Source organism: Polistes dominula, unplaced genomic scaffold, assembly GCF_049000335.1.
Source record: "Polistes dominula isolate Pdom_NZ unplaced genomic scaffold, Pdom_raw_medaka contig_23, whole genome shotgun sequence".
Taxonomy (NCBI): domain Eukaryota; kingdom Metazoa; phylum Arthropoda; class Insecta; order Hymenoptera; family Vespidae; genus Polistes; species Polistes dominula.
Window position 1 is genome coordinate 2,748,575 of NW_028300963.1, and position 22,315 is coordinate 2,770,889.

General features: G+C 30.0%; 1 protein-coding gene across 9 annotated transcripts in view; it reads right to left on the reverse strand.

The window, feature by feature from the left end:
* heph (polypyrimidine tract-binding protein 1 heph) overlaps positions 1-22,315 on the reverse strand; it is a 407,327-nt gene that overhangs the window by 104,436 nt on the left and 280,576 nt on the right. For 8 of the 9 annotated variants that reach the window (XM_089172852.1, XM_089172851.1, XM_089172858.1 and 5 more), the window contains one exon: positions 16,359-16,463. The exons of the other annotated variant lie outside the window; for it this stretch is intronic. In XM_089172852.1, the coding sequence (XP_089028978.1) occupies positions 16,359-16,463 (105 nt within the window). The remainder of the gene's footprint in view (positions 1-16,358; positions 16,464-22,315) is intronic. 9 annotated transcript variants of the gene reach the window in all.

Here is a 22,315-nt window from a genome sequence, read left to right on the forward strand (position 1 = left end):
TATAATCTGAAAGGGGGGAGGTTTGGGGGTGAAATGTCGTAGATATTTCTATCTAAAGGGTGGACCTTCAATTTTCTCATCGATATTTTCAAAACAATTATATCACTTTATCACATAACTCACCTTAAACTAAAAGTTCTTTCTTTTTAAGTCAACTTTGATATTTTATTAATAGCTTTGTTTATTAAATTGCAAGCTCTTAAATCTCAATTGTAAAAAAAAAAAAAAATAAATAAATGAATAATTAGTTTCAAGCATTAAATTCCAAACCTGCTGTCTTTTTTTTCTCTCTTTTCTTTTTTTATCATTTTTCCAATTAATTCGAGAGTTAAATTTGATAATTAGGTGTAGCGTTGAATTAATTAACTTTCGTTTATTAATATTATATTAAAAATTGAAAAAAATCTTCTACATTAATTTTAAATATTAAAAAAAATATATAAAATATAAAAAATGAAAAAAGATGGAAAGATATAAATGAAAGAGTACGATTCGTGAGGTGGGGGTTGTAAGGGGGTACTACTACTATGTTTGCTAAGCATTTTCATTTCTCGAAAAAGAGAGAGAAAGAGAGAGAAAAAAGAGAGAGAGAGAGAGAGAGAGGATAGAGTTTGCTATCTCCGCATTCATGGCCTACGAAAGATACGAGATATTAGCAACGAAATTCATATTGCTTTACACACAACTACTAACCTCTTTCCTCTCTTTTCTCTTTCCCTCTCTTTCTCCCATCTCACCCCCTCTTTAACTTCAACACATACCATCTAAAAGTCTTATATTACTCGAATATGCAACTTTTAATCGCAAAAGGGGAAAAAACCCTGCACGTAATTAAAGATTCAACGAGATTTAAAAGGGAAAACATGTTTTATTACAACTTTCGTTCTACACAAATCCGAAAATATAATAATTAAATAAAAATTATTATTTTTTTTTCCATGATTTTAATTCCAATTATATTCTTTTTCTCTCTATCCATTTTTGTTCTTTCTGTTTTGTTTCTTTTTTCTTTTTTCTTTTTTTAATTAAATTCAATGAACAACTCATCGACAATAATTTTGTTGAAACGAGAATAATAATTTGAAAATGTATCGTTATTATTTTTTTGATTGGTCATTTCAAAAAGAAAAAAGTGCAATAAAAATTGTTATTTAATTAATATTTGATAAATAATTGTATCGCGTTTTATTTCGTTCATTAATTTATTGACAATAATAAAACGAATATAATAATGTGAGTAAATAAAATATAAAAGAATAAAAAGAATAAAAATTACGGTTTTAATTATAAATTTTTTTTGATATAATAAAATTTTTTTTTGCTTCGAAATAATGGTAAAAAAAAAGAAAATAACAATCGAGCATGTTAAGTATCGATTTTCTGTTAAATATAAAAAGGACGTATTTTGAATGAGTTAATTAAAAGCACTTCGGTATTTTCAATGTACTTGCGTAAAATGACGTAAAGAATGGAAAAAATAGTTTATGATAAAAGCTTTGTTTTAGTGGGTAATGTAAGTAGGCCACTTCCGTTTTGAAATAACGTTTCTATGGCAAGTACTCGTGTAACAAACACATATATATATATAATTTATTATATTTATATGTTTATGTATAAGTATGTATTATATTTGAATTTGTGTATATGAATATATATATATAAAGATGTGTATATGTGTTTGTGTTTTAATGTATATATATATAATAATATATTTAACATCGTGAAAATATAAGGAAAGAAAGAGAAAGGTATTATGTAATGTGTGTGTGTGTGTGTGTGTGTGTGTGTGTGTGTGTGTGTGTGTGTGTGTGTGTGTGTGTGTGTGTGTGTGTGTGTGTGTGTGCATATATTCATGAATAAAAATCTTGAATTATTAAACAAAAATGGTACAACCGACCGTAGTTATTAAAAATTATTTAGCCTGTTCAAAAATTCGTAGACAAAAAATTACGTCGAATAAAAATCCATTTTTAAATGCATACAAAAAAGAAAAAGATAAAGAAAGAAAGAAAGAAAGAGATATAATTTAATAAATGATAATGCTAAATAATAATTAAATTGAAATTATTATTTAAAAAATGAACACATTACAATTAAATTTTAAAAAACAAAAAAAAAAATGATAAATAGTAATTCACGAGAAACAAACAAAAACAAAAATAGAAATAATAATTACCAACCTCCCCTTAAAAAATCTTATTTATCTAATCTAAAAAAGGAAATGTGATGATGAACAACATCAACTCGGTCATCGTTTAGAATACAAAATTCAGAGAATAAACTGAAAACGTATATACACGTCAACGATTCGATACAAATTGACGTTGCTGCAACGACAGAGAAAGAGAGAATGAGAAAAAGAAAAGAAAAGGAAAGAAAAGCTTAGAGGGGGGTTGGTTGGTTGACAATAGTCGAGGTAGAGGATAGAGGGTGGAGAATGGAAAAGAAGGATGAGGAGAATGGATAGGAGGAGAATGGGTGGTAGAAAGAGGTGTGTGGGGTAGAAATAGGGTAGGGGGACACAGATGGAAGCAATTTATCTAAACGGCAGCTTTGTGAGGGCACTCGAACCGAAAGCAGAGTCCATCCGGTATATTACTGGCCGTTCTACCGACGTACCATTACCTTCCTGGGCTTTGATTCTTTTGTGTTGGCCAGTACTCACCACCACCACCATCAGAATCACCATCAGAACTACCCCTACACCACCATACTACCACCACCAGGGCGTGATCTCAACCCACCTTAGCCAAGTTCCAACCTTCCACTAAATCTGACGGTTCATTCCAATCCCCAACCCTTTACCTTTTCCTACCACCTCCTCCCTCAGCCTACTATTCTTCCAACGATGCAACAAAACGTCACTGGTTGCTATCACTATGTATTTGATAAGTACTTGGATGGTATAGACGTGCGTCAACGATTATATTGGATTCCACATAAGAACAATGATGAACTTGTACCAAAAATATTATAAATAATTGATCAATTTTATAAAAATGATTATTCTTGTATGTGGGTAATTTTGTATATTTCAAAAAGAATTATTTATATTATTAATTGGTATATAATTTTAACGATAAGAAACAAACGAAACATTATTTGTTATTATTATTATTATTATTATTATTATGTTAATTAATTAACGAGTTAATTAATTTCTATCGATTGGTAAACGCGATATGGGATTTCCAAATGAAATTTCATTCCTATTTTACATTTAGTTGACTAAAATGACAATTGTAATATTTAAGATATATAAATATATTTAATAATAATTATTATTAATTATTAAATATAATTAATCAAAATATCATTATGTTCATTAAAAAATTGTAATACCTATTATATTGCATATCAATTCAATGACTCATAAATCATACAATCATCAAATTCTTACCAAATCCACCCTCACTCACGTGTTTTATTCTTACATTAATATAAAAACAGATCGATCAAGTTTGAAGAAAAAAAATACTCATGATCTTTGATATATTTTCAGTTTAGAAAGGCCTTTTACATACATATATACATACATACATGTGTTACTCTTCAAAGAAAACCGATAAGTCAGTCAGTCAGTCTTCGATTGGTTCTCTTATTAAACGGAAGGAACACACGGGGTCATCTATTTTACGATGATATGCGATTTAAATTCAGCGCGAACTAACCTAATTTCTAATATTTTTATTTTATCATCCGTTTCAATAGATTTTTACTATTATTAATAGAACCCTATATCACCCCCCTTAACCCTCTCATCACCCATCTTACTCATCTATGTGATATTTTCTCATCCTACTACATAACCCATACAACACCCACCCCTCCACTCATTATGCATTAAATAGATAAATAAATAAATAAATTTTGTTCTCTTTTTATGTATATTTCTTTTTTCTTATAATTTTTATTCATTTCTCCTGTTTTTTTTCTTCTTTTTTTTACATTTGATTTACAAAAGTAAAATAAAGTAACGACGAAAGAAAACAAAAAAAAGGGTTTTATATAAAGGTTAGTTAGAAATTTTGTAACCGGTCAAAGAGAGAAAGTGACCGAACGTCCTGCCACTATAAAAAAAAAAAAACCATCATACCTTGACTATATGTAAAAAAAAAAAAAAGAAAAAAAGGGAAAACCCTTTCCTCTCTTTTCCTTTACTTCGCTTTATTAGGTGGACAACGGGTCCCTTTGTCCCCCGTTTCTTTTTGATGTGCCATTTTCTGCCTCGTTCCGAGCCATTATCCGCGAAAGGGGTACCTATCCCCTCACCACCCCTTTACCATTCCCTTCAGCTTATCCAAACGGGAATAACGTCCAGTTCCTTTAGCCCTTTTTTTCCTTTTTTATATTTCTTTTTTTTTCTTCCCTCTCAATCTACATCCTGAACCCCTCAACATCGAAAATCGAAAGAACAAGGGATGGTAGAAGGGTAAAGATCGTGTTGATCTAATTAATTATGGTTAATATGGTGTCAATTATCTTGGAGTATTTGTTATACCCACGGTTATACTATGAGACACACCCCATCATTTGACTTGATTTTATTATTATCACACATATGTATAGAAATATAAATTTATATTGAAATTATTATTATTATTATTATTAAACGATATCAATTAATAATCACTATTATACATAATAATAATATATGCTAATGAACGCGAAGTTATGAATAATGAAATAACTTTAATACGTTTTGACGAAAATAACAATTCGAAAATTCATTTATTTATACGTAAATTATTATTATTATTATTATTATTATATGTATCGAATCAGAACCAAGGGTCTAAGGTAATCTTATAAAATATATCCCTAAATTAATAATAAAAAATTAGAAATAAATCAATCTATCTTCTAAGTTAAAGAAAATAAAAAAAATAAAAAATAAATAAATTTCTATTTAGTTTGATTAAAGTAGTATCGATGTTTATCACAGATAAACAATTATAATTAAAAAAATATATAATGTTTATAATAGTTTATTTAACTATTATTATAAATTATAAAAATAATCTACAATAATTTCAGATAATTTCAATTAGAAATAAATACAATTTTTTCTCCGCATAAATAAATAAATAAATTAAATAAATAAAAAAATAAATAAATATCATATATAAATAAATAGAAAATATAAATCATATATATAAAAAAAAATAAAATAAAAGTACATATTATATAAATACACGTTATAAAGAATTAATGAAAATATGAAAAGAACAAACGAAAAGATAAAATAAAAAAAATTAACAAAAGTTACAGAGATTTGACAAATATATAAAATTGGTATTAAAAATTTTTTGTTGGTTATTTAACATGAAAGATTGTAAAAAAAAGATAGAAAAAAAAAAGAATGGTTATTTCGTAAAGCTTTAAACAAACGAGAATTTTGGAGTCTTTGAAGAGCATCAAATTATACGCAACGTACTCGTTAAACGCAGCGAGTAATCAATTTGTACACACGATATTGTATTCTCACGTGTACAAGTTAACACGTATGTGAGAGATACAACATGCGTGTATGCGTACACACACTATACACTCGTATTAGTATTTCTATACACACGTATACTTTGCAGGTGTGGTGTTGTGTATAACTTTTGCGTGTAAACGCAAAACCTCGGTTCGCCTTTTTTCAGATACGATTATTAACGCAAAATAGATTTGTACATAGGAACGTAAATGTATGAGAGGGGGAGGAAAAAAAATAAAAAGACTACCCCCTTCATCTCTCTTCCTCTCCTCTCTTCACCACGGATTAAAGTGGGCTTTTAATTCGAAGCTTTCTGAGGCGCGACGATATTACAGCTAATCTTCCGGCACGAGAGAGTAGAACAAAAAAATTAAAAAAAAGGAAATAAGTGTGTGTGTGTGTGTGTGTATGTGTGTACGCACGTGTGCACATACCATTTATTTTACGGTTCGAACGTGTTACGCGGGGGTTCGTTCGGCCCACCTGGTTTTCTCGTTTCCAAGCTTTAAACCAATTTACTTTTTGATCTTTTTCATTTTTTGTCTTTTTTTTCTTTCTTTCTTTCTTTCTCTATCTCTTTCTTTATTATTTTTTTTTTTTTTTTGTTAAATTGAGAAAACATTAATCTTTAATATTTTGTTGCAAGCATTCTAGTTAAACAAAAAAAGAGATAGATAGAAAAAGAAAGAAAGAAATCAAGTGAAATAAGGGATGGGAAGATAAAAATAAAAAAAAACAAAATGAGTTAAAAAGAGAAAGATAGATAGACGATTAAATAACAAGAGTAGATATTTATAATGCTGTCTTCGATTCATTTCTACAAATTAAATATACCTATATATATATATATATATATATATATATATATATATATATATATATATATATATACATATACATTCAGTAAGTATATAGAAAGTATATATATGTGTCTATATACTTATGATTATAAAACAAAGAGAGAAGTACCAAGAGATTTATACGAGAAAGAGAGAACAAATCTGAGAAGGAATACTAAACCACCCCCAACGATTCATATGAAATAAAAAAGTAAAATAAAAGAAAGAGAAAGAGAAGAGAGAGAGAGAGAGAGAGTAAAGTGTTAATTTTTCCCTTTTGAATTAAGGAAAATTGCAGCGGGTTCGGCAAGGTTTTATATTATATTATATTAAATGCAAAGCTTCAGTCTTACTTTATTTTAATATTAAAGATTGTATAACACTTAAATTTTATAATAGAACCTTTCTTATAATACGTCCGCGCTTCTTAAGTGATCTTCTTCAACTGTCTAGTAACTATTTCCCGATATACTTCCTATCCCTCTTTTGTCTTACCTATTAGTAACTATTGTTCTTTGAGCGCGCATATTTGAATATTACATTAAGGTTAGATGAAATTGAGGATTACTTTCTTATTCCTTTTTTAACACTTCCTCTTAATCCTCAATTTCCTCCTTACATTATATTATATATATATATACTTTTTTTTACAAATATGTAATCCTTTTGTATGCCTAATCAATTATTAACTCTAACAATACTACAAGAAAAAATAAATTTTAGTTCTCTTAAATAGCTATCTCGCAGAAAAAAATTTGGTTGTATTTTACAATGTTATTTTGTTACTAAATATTCTTTAAATCTCTCAAACTTGTTGTAATTCAATGCTTTTGTTAATATATCAGCTATTTGGTTATTGGTGCTAACATGTTTTATGGTAACATTATTTAATTTTATGTGGTCACTTAGAAAGTGATATCTTACATCTATGTGCTTAGATCTTCTATTAAATATACCTGTTTTCATTAACTGAATTGCACTTCGATTATCTACATGCATTATTATTTTAATTGTTTTATCTAGGAGTTCTTCTAAAAAGTTTTTTAAGTATAGCACCTCTTTACAGCAGTCTGCTGCTGCAATAAACTCAGCCTCTGTTGTTGACAGTGCTACTATTGGTTGTTTTCTAGACGCCCAGCTGATTGGTCCGTCACACAGCATTATTACGTATCCACTGGTGCTCTTTCTTGTTTCAGTATCGCCTGCAAAATCTGCATCACAGTAGCAGTGCAGTATATCGTCATTCCCAGTCGATGTGTATGAGATTCCACAGTCCAAAGAACCCTGTAAATATCTAAAAATTCTTTTAACATTTGTTATATTACTACCATTGGGTTTTTCCATTGATCTGCTACAAAAATTTACTGCATAACATATATCTGGTCTTGTTTTCGCAGTAAGATACATCAGATTACCAATGGCCTCTCTGTATGGATAATTTTTATTTTCTTCTTGGACTTCATTTTTCACATTGCTGTTTCCAAGTATGGGTGTGTTTACTGGATTTGCATCCTTCATGTTAAACGTATCCAGAATTTTCCTGGTATATTGTTCTAAAGACAATTTTATTTTACCATCACCGTTTTTTATCTGTATACCTAGAAAAGATTTTGGATTAGTAATTATTGATAGGTCGAAAATTTCTCTTAATCTGGAAACAATGTCTTTTAAAACATCTTCATTATCTCCGAACATTATTCCATCATCAACATGAATTGCCAAAATTGCTGTGTTGTTCTTCCTCTTGAAGATACATTTTTCAGTAATGAGCTGTTGAAATCCATGTTCCTTTAGTGTTTCAGTAAATTTTTTATTCCAGCAATTTGGTGCTTGTTTCAGTCCATACAATGCCTTTTTTAATTTTCCAAATTTTTCTTCTTTTCCATAACCTTCAGGCAGTTTTATAAATATGTCCTCCTCTATAATTCCATATAGGAATGCTGTTCGTATATCAAATTTTATAAATTTCCATTTGTTTTTACATGCTAATGCAAATAGTGCTCTTAAGGTTGCGGTATTGACAACCGGACAGAAGAGTTTCTCGTAGTCTAGTTGGTCCTTTTGTTCAAATCCTCTTGCAACCAAACGTGCTTTGTGTCTCCCGTCTTCCTTTTTTGTAAATATCCATTTTGTGGAAATGCATTGGTTCTTCATTGCTTCTTCTTCATCTACGATGTCCCATGTATTATTCTTATGTAATGAATCCTTTTCATCCTCAATTGCCCTTTTCCATTCTTCCTTTTCATCACTGTTCATAACCTCACTGTATGTTAAATATGCAATGGGTTCTCCATATCGTTCTGGGCTTTTTCTTGGTCTTTTTGATCTTCTTAGTATCTGTTCCAATCCTTCTTGGTCTTCCTCTACATTCAGCATCTCTTTTTCACTGTCGGATTGTTCTTCATAGACTTTTGTTTCTGGATCCTTCCATTTTTCATCATGCTGTTCTTTCTTTTCATTAAATTCCTCATTAGTCTTAATATTTTCAATTGTATTACAGTTTATTCTTATTGTGCTGTTCACCATCTTTTCTTCAATGCATGTTACTTCTCGCGAAATTCTTATTTTCCTATTCTCTGGATCCCATAGTCGATATCCATTTTCAGTATATCCAACAAATATCATTTCCTTGCTTCTAACATCCAGTTTCTTCAATGGTCCTGGAGTTTTTACATATGCTTTACAACCGAATATTCTTAAGTTTTTGAGGTTAGGTTTTCTTGAGTTCCACAACTCATATGCAGTTTTCTCATTTATGGTGGTTGGACTTCTGTTGTGTAAATAAGCTGCAACTCGCACTGCTTCACCCCAAAGGTTTTTATTTGTGTTACTTTCTGTAAGCATTGCTCTTACCTTTTCAGTTAATGTTTTATTCATCCTTTCAGCTTTACCATTTAGTTGAGGTGTGTATGGTGGAGTAAAGTCCATTTTAATTCCTTTATCTTTACACCATTGCCTTACTGCATTATTGGCATATTCCTTGCCATTGTCACATCTAATTGTTTTTACCCGTTTCTCCCATTTATTTTCTGCTAATTTTATGTATTCTTTTATTTTATCTTCCATCTCATTTTTATGTGCTAGGAGAAATACCATTGTGAAATTAGTATAGTCATCAATGAATGTGCAGAAATACCTCTTTTTATCCCATGTTACTGGTGTTATTGGGCCGCAAACGTCAGTGTGTATTATCTGCAAAGGTCTTGTTGCTCTTTCTCTTACACTGTTAAATGGTTTCCTTTTCTGATTTGCTTTTATACAGGTTTCACAATTGCTTAGCTGACCAAGTATCCCCTTGTCTATCTCCATTCCAGTTGAGATTTCCAGGAGTTTTTTCATATTATCTACACCCAGGTGTCCAAGTCTTTTGTGCCAAAGTAGTTCTGCATTAATCTTAAGTGATGTTTGCATAGCTTCTTCTCTTGCATTGATAGTATATAATCCAACTGTGTTTTTTCTTCCTTCTAATATAATTTTATTATTTTTACTTATAACTACTTTATCTTTATTGAATGTTACCTTTCCTCCAGCTTTAGTAATTTCGTTCACTGAAAGTAAATTCTGTGTTAAGTCGGGAACATAGAGAACATTTTTTAGTTTGCATCTAGCCATTTCTAGTGATCCGAGCTCTCGTGCTGTCATTGTGCCTTTGGTACTAGCTATGTTGATCTTAGTATCTACTGGCTTTGACTTTGTCAGATGATCCTTCTGGTTTGTCATGTGTACCGAGGCTCCCGAGTCGACTATCCATTCTTCCTTGGACTCTTCCATACCTGCCATAAATGCCACCTTTCCACTACTTGTTCCTGGTTCATATTCATTTAATCGCTTTCTAAAAAAACAACTATTTTCAGTATGATTAGTTTTCTTACAAATTTTACATGCTGCAGTTGATCCTTTTCTGCAATTCCTGGTGTTATGATTATTTCTCTTGCAGTTGTAACAATACATAGTGTCTTTTCCACTTTTCTTACAGTTTGCTGCAATGTGTCCTCTTTTGTGACACTTGAAACATTCTCTTGTTTCAACTTTCATTGCTATCTCTTCCTCTTCAGCTACATGGTCCCTTGCTTCTTCAGCTAAAAGACGAGCCGTCAAGTTTGTGAGGGTTCGATTATCTGCTGGTGTTGATTCCCATGCACTGATGAAGTACCTGTACTTTTCTGGTAATGTCGTTAATATTTTGGATATCAACATGCTATTATCGATATTTCCTCCAAGAGATTTTATTTTATATGCTATATTATTTAATTCAGCAATGTGTGTTGCCACATTGTGGTCTCTTTTCATTTTATATTCAAAAAATTCTTGCATTGCAGAGCATTTTTGCTGTGCAGTGTCTCTTTCAAAGATTCCTTTTAATTTGTGCCACATGGCATATGCTGAATCACATGTTATTAGATGAATTTTAAGGGTATTATCTATCGTACTTACAATAAATCCTTTTGCTTTCGCATCTTTTCTCCTCCAAACTTCATTGCGTTTTTCTATTGGTGTTTCATCATTTATTTGATTGTGCAGATCAGCTGCTTCTAGAAAGATCGTCATTTGGAATTTCCACATGTTATATCCATTTGCATCTCGCAATTTCTCAATATTATCCATTGTTCCAGTTATATTGTTTTCACTAGCCATCATTTCTCTCTTGATATTCATGTATATTTTCTTGCACACTTAGTTTTATTTTATTTTATTTTATTTTATTTTACACGCGGTCGTTTCAATTGCCGAACACGTGCTCTGGGCCCATAACCTGTTAATTTTTCCCTTTTGAATTAAGGAAAATTGCAGCGGGTTCGGCAAGGTTTTATATTATATTATATTAAATGCAAAGCTTCAGTCTTACTTTATTTTAATATTAAAGATTGTATAACACTTAAATTTTATAATAGAACCTTTCTTATAATACGTCCGCGCTTCTTAAGTGATCTTCTTCAACTGTCTAGTAACTATTTCCCGATATACTTCCTATCCCTCTTTTGTCTTACCTATTAGTAACTATTGTTCTTTGAGCGCGCATATTTGAATATTACATTAAGGTTAGATGAAATTGAGGATTACTTTCTTATTCCTTTTTTAACATAAAGTTTCTTAGAAGAGTGAGAAAGTATAGGAGAATAAGAAAATAGTATACGAAAGGTTGTGTAGCTAACTTACGAGTTTTATTCAGCCAATAGGATGACTAGATGAATGGGAAGTTCTATGAAGCTCATGTACACATATATACCAACTTTTTACCACCACTTTTACTTTTCAAAGATGTTCATGTAACCCTACGTATGTAGTATGTTATATATATATACATATATGTACGTATACATTCACAGAATTCTCTTACTATACACGATCGTACCATATCACTATCACTATTACTACTACTACTACTACTACTATTACTACTTAACTTTCTTTCTCTTTCACATACGATAAAAAGACTTCTATCCTTTTTTTTTCTTTTTCTTTCTTTTTTACGTTAGCTTCGAAACCTTTAAAGCATCGACACTTCAGTCGATGTCGTACCTTCAAAGGAACCTTTCCCTTACCAACCCTTATCGTTAGCGATGTGAATGAGTCTAATGGCGAGGTAAAAAGGTGAGAAGAAGAAGAAGAGATGAAAAAGAAAGTAAAAGAAAAAAAAAAGGTATGTGATAGGAGTATTATAAGAAGTGAAATAGAGGAAAGGAATGAGTAAGCATCGAACATTCTCAGTTGCAGTTTTTTTTTTTTTTTTCAAAGAAAAAATGAAAAAAAAAGAAAGAAACTAACACATCTGCAAAGTCGTACACGGTTCAAGACGATATTCGATTATAAAAGAAATATCTGACGTTGAAATACCAAAGAATTTTCTTTCACCCTTAAAAAACAAAATTGAAAAAAGAAAGAGAAAAACCTCACCACCACCCCTTACTCTTCGTATTTCTTTTTTTTCTTCTTCTTTTCTTCATATCCCTTTCTCTCACCCTCCTCCTTCTCCATCTCTTACATAAATTCACCTGCGTGAATTCGAACAGTTATATCAAAGAAATAATTTTCCCTATACCAAAGAAATCTTACAAACGGGACTTATAACGTGTTTTAGATTTTCTTTTTCTAACAGAAATTAATTCTCTCTCTCTCTCTCTCTCTCTTCTTTTTTCCACCCTTAGGTTCTCCAACCCTTCTCCCCCCCTACTTTATCCATTTTGTTTCTTACTCTTTCTCTTTTCGTTTGTTCGTGACGATGATCTATAATATACGTACACCAAGTAAACTATCAGCCTAGTAAGTTTGCTAGCTAGCAAACCAACCAACCAACCAACCATCCAACCAACCAAGTCGACGTTTCTTCACTCCGATAGGGGGATTGCTTTCTTCCAATATTTATGACCATTACGTGGCCAGACTGCGTTCATTGCTTTTCGTGTACCGATATCTTTACGAGATACTGATGAAAGAAAAGGATTCATATAAAATCTATTCTAATATATGAAATAAACCCCCTTTTTTTTTCTTTATTGAAATGATTTACGTATTCTTGTACTAATCCATTAAAAAAAAAAAAAAAGAAAAGAAAATACCAACAAATATTTAAATAAATAAAAAAGAACATATCTCATAAAAAGAATCTAATCAACGAAAAAAAGAGAGATAGAAGTTTACCAACACACCCCCCCCCCGCCACCCCCAAAAATACGAATATTATTTAACTTTTTTCTTCATTTGTACCACCACCACTCATCCCCCAATCCTCTCTCACCCATTATTACTACTACCATCATAGGATACAACGCTTTACATTTATCTCTATCTTTCTATCTTTATCTATCTCTCTTTCTTCCTTTTTAAACAAATGCAGCAGTCAAATGAGTATGGAAAAAAGTGTGGTTCGAATTACACGTACGCTCGAAACGTGTTAACAATTCATTTCTTTTTTTTTTGTTTTTTTTTTTGGTATATTTTCTTTTTTATTTTTTTACACACATACACACAACAAACCTCCTATACTCTCATCTAATCCACCCACGCATGCATTTAATACATATACGTTATACATATTTGCGAAAAGTAGAGCGTGTACGTTTTCAAAGTAAAAGAAGAGAAGGAAAGTGGTAGTAAAAGAGGAACAGCTTTGTCACCGAATCTGCGGGTACCATCCTATCATGTATTACTATTACTAACACACTTAACAAACACATACACTCATACTCATACTCACACGTATACACATCGATATTTATATATGTATATATATATTTCCTCTTCAACCCTTCTCACAGTTTCCTTTACCCCCAAAGAGCAGCACCAGGCACCAACACCAGGCACCAGCATTTCTTTTTTTCTCACCCCTTCTCACCCTCATCTCCCTTCGTATAAGTGAGAAACACCACCAACGCGGTCGCTTTAACGATCCGTTCTAGATGCGACTTTTTTCGCATCGCATTTTTTATTTCCCTTACATCCACCCCCACCAGTACCACCACCCCGCTGTTAACTTTTCTACAACCCCCTCTACCCACCCCACGTCTCATTTTGTTTGAAACACGACGAGTATCGAGCTTTTTTATTTTATTTTTTTCTGGCCTGTTATGCAGTTACTATTTTAACGCTTGTGAGTAATGCAAGGAGATACATAGATTTCTACATATATATATATATATATGTAGAAATACATGTACATGAGTATATGCATGTATATATAGATTTTACTAAGGTATGTGTGGTTAAATAGGAAACACTTGATGTATCTTTATTTTTTTATATATGAAAACAATTTAAAACTACTTCCACGAGTTATGCTGCTTGTTTGATTTGTTTATAACTCTCGAATACGTTTTGTTTTTTATTTTTTAGGATTATTTATAACTGAATTTAACGTTGCATTTAATAATAATTAAAATAGTAAATGTGCCAGTATTGTTTCTATTATTATTTATCATTTTATAACGTTTGTGGTTGTTGCATTTTTGTTGAAATTGTTAATGAAGACAAATGTTGTATGATATATATAATTAGAGTGATACAAGTTTTATATTATTTATAATTTAATTTTTTTTTTTTTATATATATATGTGTACGTATGAGTTGCATGATGACAAAGGGTTAATGCATTAATTATTCTATAGAAAATACAAATTAGGATAATTTATACCTTTGTTCTTTCTGCAGGTGTGTGCCATTGTGGATTTAAAAAAGTTTAATGCATTAAATGTTTTAATAAAAATATAAACTAGTGGGGTAATATAATTAGTCTATATATAAATATTAATTCTGTTTTAATTGTTACTTTGTTTTTCATTTAATTTATTTATTTACACGCGTGTGGTTCGTAAAATTGTGGAGATAATAATGCATTGAATATTTTATATGAAAAATATTTTGTTGTTTTATTTTTATCAAAATTAATCATGCATTTTAATAAGGGTTAGTTAATCGATGAAAAAAAAAAACAAATTAATTTCGTAACGAAACTAACACTTCTCTCGTGATAAAAATAAATAAATAATTAAATGAATAAATCATTTGAACGTCACAATGAAAAAAAAAAGAAAAAACATTAATCGTCCGAATTATTCTTCATTATATTTCAACGTATTTTATTAATTAATCCAAATGTGTTTCTCTGACACACATCGTGAACATTTCATTTTAAATCAAAATAATTTTCAAACGTCGACGGTGTATTCACCGATCGCGAAAATCTTTTCTAATTAAACAGGTTCAACACGTTATGACGTTTGTTATTTCTTTCTTGTTTAATCAATAATTTCGAAAAAGAGGTGGATAGAAAATGTGAAGAAATAAAAAGTGAAAAGAAAATTGAAAAAAAAAAAAAAAGAAATTAAAACTAAAAATCTCGTTTAACTTTTGCATCAAAGTATGTAAAAATAATATTGAAATAAATCACATGTGAAGGAAGAATAAAAAAAGAGATTAAAAAAAGATGCAGTGTATATACAATACATTCATAATTACACACTCATGCATACACATATACATATATATGGATGTAATTCATGTAAAAAAACTATTGTTATATAAGTAGAGTGTATGAGAATATTAAAATAATTGTTAATAATACGAAAGTAATGTGTTTTGTTACCTAAGAACACCTAGTATACGATCAGAGTACCGTCCGCAGCGGAATTTACCTTGAGACTGGTACGTTGTCCTCTGTTAAAATACTTTTAGTATATGTTGTCTTACTACTCCTTACACTATTCCCCATCCCACTTAAAGGTGGGTTTAAAAGAGGACGTTACTCCGAACATATACACAGTACTTTTAAACATCAATACACGTTCCTTTCGTATTATAATACACTCTACTTATATTATAACATAATTTAATTATCGCAGTGATAAGATAATTGTATAAAAATGCGAAAAATGATAAAATGATAACGTTATAATGTTTAATTCATTAATTAAGAATATTACTTTTTGTTACACACATGCGTAACGTTCGAAAAGTCATATATAAACTGACATAGTATTGAATAAAGGAACTTTCACATGTAACAACGTGTCAGTCTGAAGATGAATTTTTAAACACGACGGTAATACTGACATATATTTCGTGCTTTTAAACATCAATACACATTCCCATCGATTAATTAACTATTATTTTAATAATCTAATGCACTCTACTTCTATATAACAGATCAGAAATATTAAATATAAAAATAAAACAACAAATTAGAATATCGATTCGCGTAATTTGGAATAAAAAATAAAAAATAGAAGCTTACGATATATACAATTGCATTTATATATTATATGTAATATGTAAAATTACGTACGTACGTACGTACGTATGTATATATATACATATATATGTATGTATGTATGTATGTAAAATGTGTTAAAAATACAACAAAAATCTACGACGTGCACAAAATGTTTGATTAATCCTATCATCCTTTTTAACAAAATATATCTAAAAAAAAAAAAAAAAAAAAAAACGATGATAAGGATGAAGGTAAAAATTAAAATTAAAATTAAAATTAAAGTAAAAAAAAAAAAAGAATAAAAATTATAATTAAACAACATTTCCCATACCTTTTTTGCATCATTGTTGTTGTCAGCCGCATGATGAGGCTGAGGACTCATAGCAGCACCATTGCTGACTGCACCGCTTTGCGACAGAAGCTCGTCGCTACCCCTCTGAAACAAACAATTGAAAGATAATGAGACCCCCTCTCTCGTTAGTTTCAACGTCATAGTCATCGTCTTCGTCGTCATAGTCATCGTCATAGTCATAGTTATAGTCATAGTCATAGTCATAGTCGTGTTGTTGGTCAACGTAGTCCGTTGTCCATGTTATCTCAACGAAGTTAAATTTTCCAATAAATTTTGATTAGAAAAAATAATAATTAAAATATAATTATATAATAATAATAATAATAATAATAATAATAATAATAATAATAATAATATTATTCAAGAAATTATTTCAATTTATTATACGAGTACGAAAAAAAGAAAAGAAAAGAAAAGAAAAGTAAAGGATAAGAAAAAGAAAAAAATTGCATAAGAGAGAGAGATCTATCTTTCTTTATTCAATTTTGTTAAAAGTTTGTGTGATAGTGTTTTATACGTATATGTATGTGTGTGTGTGTGTGTGTGTGTGAGAGAGAGAGAGAGAGAGTGAATAAGAGAGTAAACTAATCGTTTATTAGAAGATATCAGCCGTGAAATCCGATGCTTTAAGGAAAAGTAAAAAAGAGAGCTTTTTTGCAATTCGATACGCGAATCATGACGAAGTACCACTACCTCCTACTACTACTCTTTTAAAACGAGGACTATTTAAAAGGGGATGAAAAGAGGGATTAGAAAATCTCTCTCCTTTCGTTGATTCCTTTCGAAGTTTCATCTTCCGAGTGCGACTTCACTCGACGGTAAGAAGAAGAAGAAAAAATAGAAAGAAAGAGAGAGAGAGAGAGAGATAGGGTAAGTAAAGTAAGGGGTAAGAGGTAAAGGGGTAGTAGTAGTAATTGTAGGAGTAAAAAAAAAAAAAAAGGAAGAAGATTCTTCAAAGAAACGAAACGAAACGAAAAGGAAAGGAAACGAAAGAGGTGACACCCGGAAAAAAGGGGACTCTTCTTAGAGTAGAAGATGCTTTTAATCCGAGTATAAACTTATGTTGTAAACTATTCGAAAAAGAGATAGAAGATAAAAGAAAAAAAAAAAAATAACATAGCTAAAGCTCGTGATTATTCAACAGAAAAAAGAGAGATTCCTGAACAAGAAGGAATAGAAGAAGAAGAAGAAGAAGAATAAGAAGAACATTTCTTCTCAATGAGATGTTTCCAACATAAATCTTCTTCGTTGATATTTTCTTGTTAAATTTCGTCGAAATTTTCACGAATGAGAGAACTAGAAATGAAAGAATAAAAAAAGAAAAAAAAAGAATGAAAGTTTCAAATATTTCAGATTGAATTTACATTTGCATTTCTATAACGAAGATAAAAATGACGATAATTATTTCGAAAGGATTTTTTATAATGAAAAATATATTTGAAATAAATTATAAGATAAATTATTAATAATTTAATTTGATATAGTTATATTTTTTCTTGGTTGAACAATTATTTAAAAAAATAATAATAGTAATAATGTTACACGAATTTGATCATAAATTTCTTTCATCAATAATCCATCATTATAGTTAATAATGTAATTAATATTTCAAAAATATTTAATTAATTACAAGACGAGAATAAAATTCAAAAGAAATTTCTTAGTTAGTAGTAAAAAAATAAACAAAAGGTAACTAAAGAATGTGAGTAAAGTTTAAAAAGAGTTTAATAAACATCCGATAATTTCTTAACCCCATTCCTGACACGAAGATCTTCTTCTTCTTCTTCTTCTTATTCTTCTTATTCTTCTTCGAAATATTAAATGAAGAAGGAAAAATAAAAAAGATAATTCAATAAAGAAAAATAAAGATGAGTAAGGGATGGTAAAATAAAAAAAAGTATTATAACAGGTATTGCAGTATAATAGTAAGAAGAACTAAAAAGCGTTCGCATTATTTATCCCAGTGGTCTATGAGGGTGGTCCCTAGATAACCCCTTCCCCCTATACCCCTTTACAGATACCGGTGGTGGTGGTGGTGGTGCTTAGTCAGTATGAAATAATAAATTTATCGTTTAGTATAAAATAGAAGAGAAAACGGAGTAGGTAACGGCAACAACAAAAACAACGGGTGTAACAGGGGGGTGAGGGGTGAGGGGTGGTGGTGGTGGTGGTAAAACGGGACGTTTAAATTATTTCTGATTACGTTCTAACTACGTTCAACCTTAAACTACCGTAATCGCGTCGAGTTTAAATAATAAACAATTTCACTGAATACAATAACGAGGTGAAAGAGAAAGAGAAAGAAAGAACTAGAGGAAGTGGCAAATGGGAAAGAGGGGGGGGGGGGAATGGGAAGAGAGAAAGGTAGAGGTAGAGATAGGGGGTAGGAATTAAGGGTAGGAGTAAGGGGTAAAGGCAAAAGGGCTTCATTAATAACGAACGAATGAATTATGGCGTATTGCGCGAGAATGTTCTGTTAAATTTCAATATATGTACATATGGTACTATATATATATATATATAGTGTGTAACACACCAAGCAAGCGAATTATGCGTTTTCCAATAAATTTCAAATAGGTCCGGTCGTGAATAATAATCGATAAATCAGAACGATGGTGTATTAGTTATGGTGATGGGATTTAAACACATTCAGGAAGAAAATGTAATTTAAAATATAAAAATATAAATTAAATGAAAATTTATTATTTTGAAAAAAAAAAAATAAAATAAATCGAATGAGAAAAACATATAGCTTCCGTGCTAAAGAAACCCCATGGAATCGTCTAGCAGAACTTAAAAAGGAATCCTCAAACTGGCCGTAAAACGTCTATGGGGCTATTGCTATGGTGATAGTTAAACTAGATATAGTTAAGATCTTTTATATATATATAAAAGAAACTAGTTTAAATTATATTATAATATAATATATAAATATAAAAAAAGAAACTGAGATGGAAAGAGAGAGAAAGAAAGGGGAGTAAAATGATCGAAGTAATAGAAAAATAATAAATCGTTGTAATAGATAGAAAAATGCAAGCTTTCGTTTAACTTTCTTTCATTCTTTCTTTTATCTAGTTTTTAGTTGTTTTTTTTTCTTTTCTTATATATTTTTTTACTTTCTCTATTTTTCGTGGTAATGCGATGAACGTTATCGTCGACGTATTACTACGAAAAAAAAGATAATAGAAGAAAGATGATAAAAGAAATGAGAAAGAAAAAGATAGAAAAGGATAAAAAGAATAAAATAGAAAAAGAAAGAAAGAAAGTAAGAAAGAAAGAAAGAAAGGGGGTGGTGAGAGGGAGAAAGGACTAGGGGGTTGGTTGGATTTACTTCCGTCTCGAATATTTCTTGCTTAAAGTCTCGACTCCTAGTACAGTCCATTAGGTATAAGAGAGACTCGTTCAAAGATCGAGAAAGAAAAAGAAAGAAAAAAGAAAGTAAGAAAGAAAGAGAGAGAAAGAGAGAGAAAGAGAGAGAGAGAGAGAGAGAGAGAGAGAGAGAGAGAGAGGAAGAATCGCGGATATATTCAAGGATAAAGCAAGAAGAAAACTAGCAGATGGTCTTTGAGTCTTGTAATACTTGATCGTACTTAGGTTTAAGTAGAAAGAGGAGATAGGACGAAGGACGAAAGAAGATAAGGGATGAGATGATACAACAACCCCTAAGAAAGAAGAAGAAGAAGAAGAAGATGAAGAAGAAGATATGAAAAAAAGAAAAAAAAACGTATTTTCTTTCTTTCTTTCTTTCTATCTTTTTATCTACTCGTATCTATCTATCTATATCTATATCTATCCTTCTCTTGCACTTGTAATGTCAGACAGACTTCGTAGAAAAGCTTCTTGTATTATTTATTTTTCACGAATTTATGGATTATGGACGCGATCCTTTCCTTCTTCTATCCTATCCTAACCCTCCAGCCCCTCCTCTTACTCCCACTTCGATCCTCAAGCCCTATTTATCCACCCTTCTTGCCCTCCTCCCTTTTTCTCGTTGCTTTCTTTCTTTCTTTCTTTCTTTCTCGACGAAGCGAACGAATTTTTCTCGACCAAAGGAAAAAACGTCATTTCGTTTTACTTACTTTTGCATTTTTTTTTCTTTTTTTTTTTTTTTTTGACGAACTATTAAAGCAATGGAAGTAAAGAGTATTAGAGAAAAAGAGAGAGAGAGGGTAGAAAAAGGTTGGGGAAAGGGAAAGGGAAAAGAAAGCTCGACGAATGTTCCTTGAAATAAAAAAAAATAATAAAAAAAAAATAAAAAAATTCTCCTTCTATCCCTCGGGAAATAATCCTCTCTCTCTCTCTCTCTCTCTCTCTCTCCTATTTTTCTTTTTTTATTTTTTATTTCACTCAACCACAAACGGACTAACTTAGTTACAGAAAGAAGAAGAAGAAGAAGAAGAAGAAGAAGAAGAATAAGTATGTTGGTTCGTCCAACCGGTATTGCGTTCACTATGGTGTCTCAAGATATACACTGTGTGTGTGTGTGTGTGTATTCTTTTCTCCTCGATAAACTATGCCGTCTAATGTTTACTAATGAAAGCAACGAACAAAAGGACTCATCAAAGAATAATGCAGAAGTAAAGGAGGAGGAAGAAGAAGAAGAAGAGGAGGAGGAAGAAGAAGAAGATGCTCCTATAAGTTAATTTTTTCACTGCTTATTTATCTTTTCTTTCTTTTTGTATTTTATATTTTTTTCTTTATTTCTTTTTTTATTCATTTTTCTTCCAATGCAATTTTTTATTTTTTATTTTTTATTTTTTATTTTATCATAATTATTTTCTTTTCTTTAATGTTACGTTATTAAATGTAAAACACGACAGATATTATTTTATTTCAATGATTAGTTTGGATTTTTTATTTATTTTTCTTTCAATGGAATTTTTCTTTTTTATTTTGTATATTTTATTACAATTATTTTCTTCTTTTTTTAAAGTTACGTTAAAAATCCCTAAAAAAAAAAGCCCTAATCTTTCTTTTCTCTTTATTCAATCCTAAGATAGGATTAGAAATCTTGAAAAAGGGACAGTGAAAAGATGATGATCCCTATCTTCGTTTTTTTTTTTTTTTTTTTTTCATAAGGGGATATTTCGTAACGAGACATTACGAAGTAATTTCAAAATTTCTTTATTTTTGTTCTTATCTCGAGATAAGAACAAAAACAAAAAAGTTGCAATAAACGACACGTACGTCGTCTTCTGATCGACTTACCTTTTGGGGGTAGTTGTGGAGGAATTTCATGACTTGGTAGTGTAAAATCCACCATTTCCTTTCCATCCTTCTCAACTTTCACGTAACGAGAGAGTGGGAGAGACATGCATATCGAGATAAGTAGTAGTAAGAGATGATAACACTTACATGCACATCTTCGATCACGTGACAGTAGCAGTCGAAATTTCTACCAACTACTTAATAACACCTTTTGCGTTTTGTGTTTCGTATTACACGATTATATATAACGTGATTATTAACAATTACATATTTTTTTGTTTTTATCTATATATGTGTATATGTTTATACATTTGGGGTGTGTATATAAAACGAAAAGAAAATTTGATTCATATATGTTTGATAATGTTACATGTACATGTACATGTATGATATAGAAAAAAAAAATAAAAGAAATTATGTAATTAATAATAATTAAAATTACAGAGAGAATATGAGAAGGTTGCAATATCAAAAATGAAATATTTTATTTAAAAATTTATTTTAAGAATATCCTAAAGAAATATATATATATATATATATTCTTGACAATATATAAATATATATTGATATTTGATAAAAATATAAATTTACTATAATATAATATAAAATTATATTATATATAATTAAATTATATTAAATAATATTATAAATATTAAAATATATTATTATAATATTTATACATTATATCATATTATATATAATTTATTTTTCTGAATAATTTATTGATC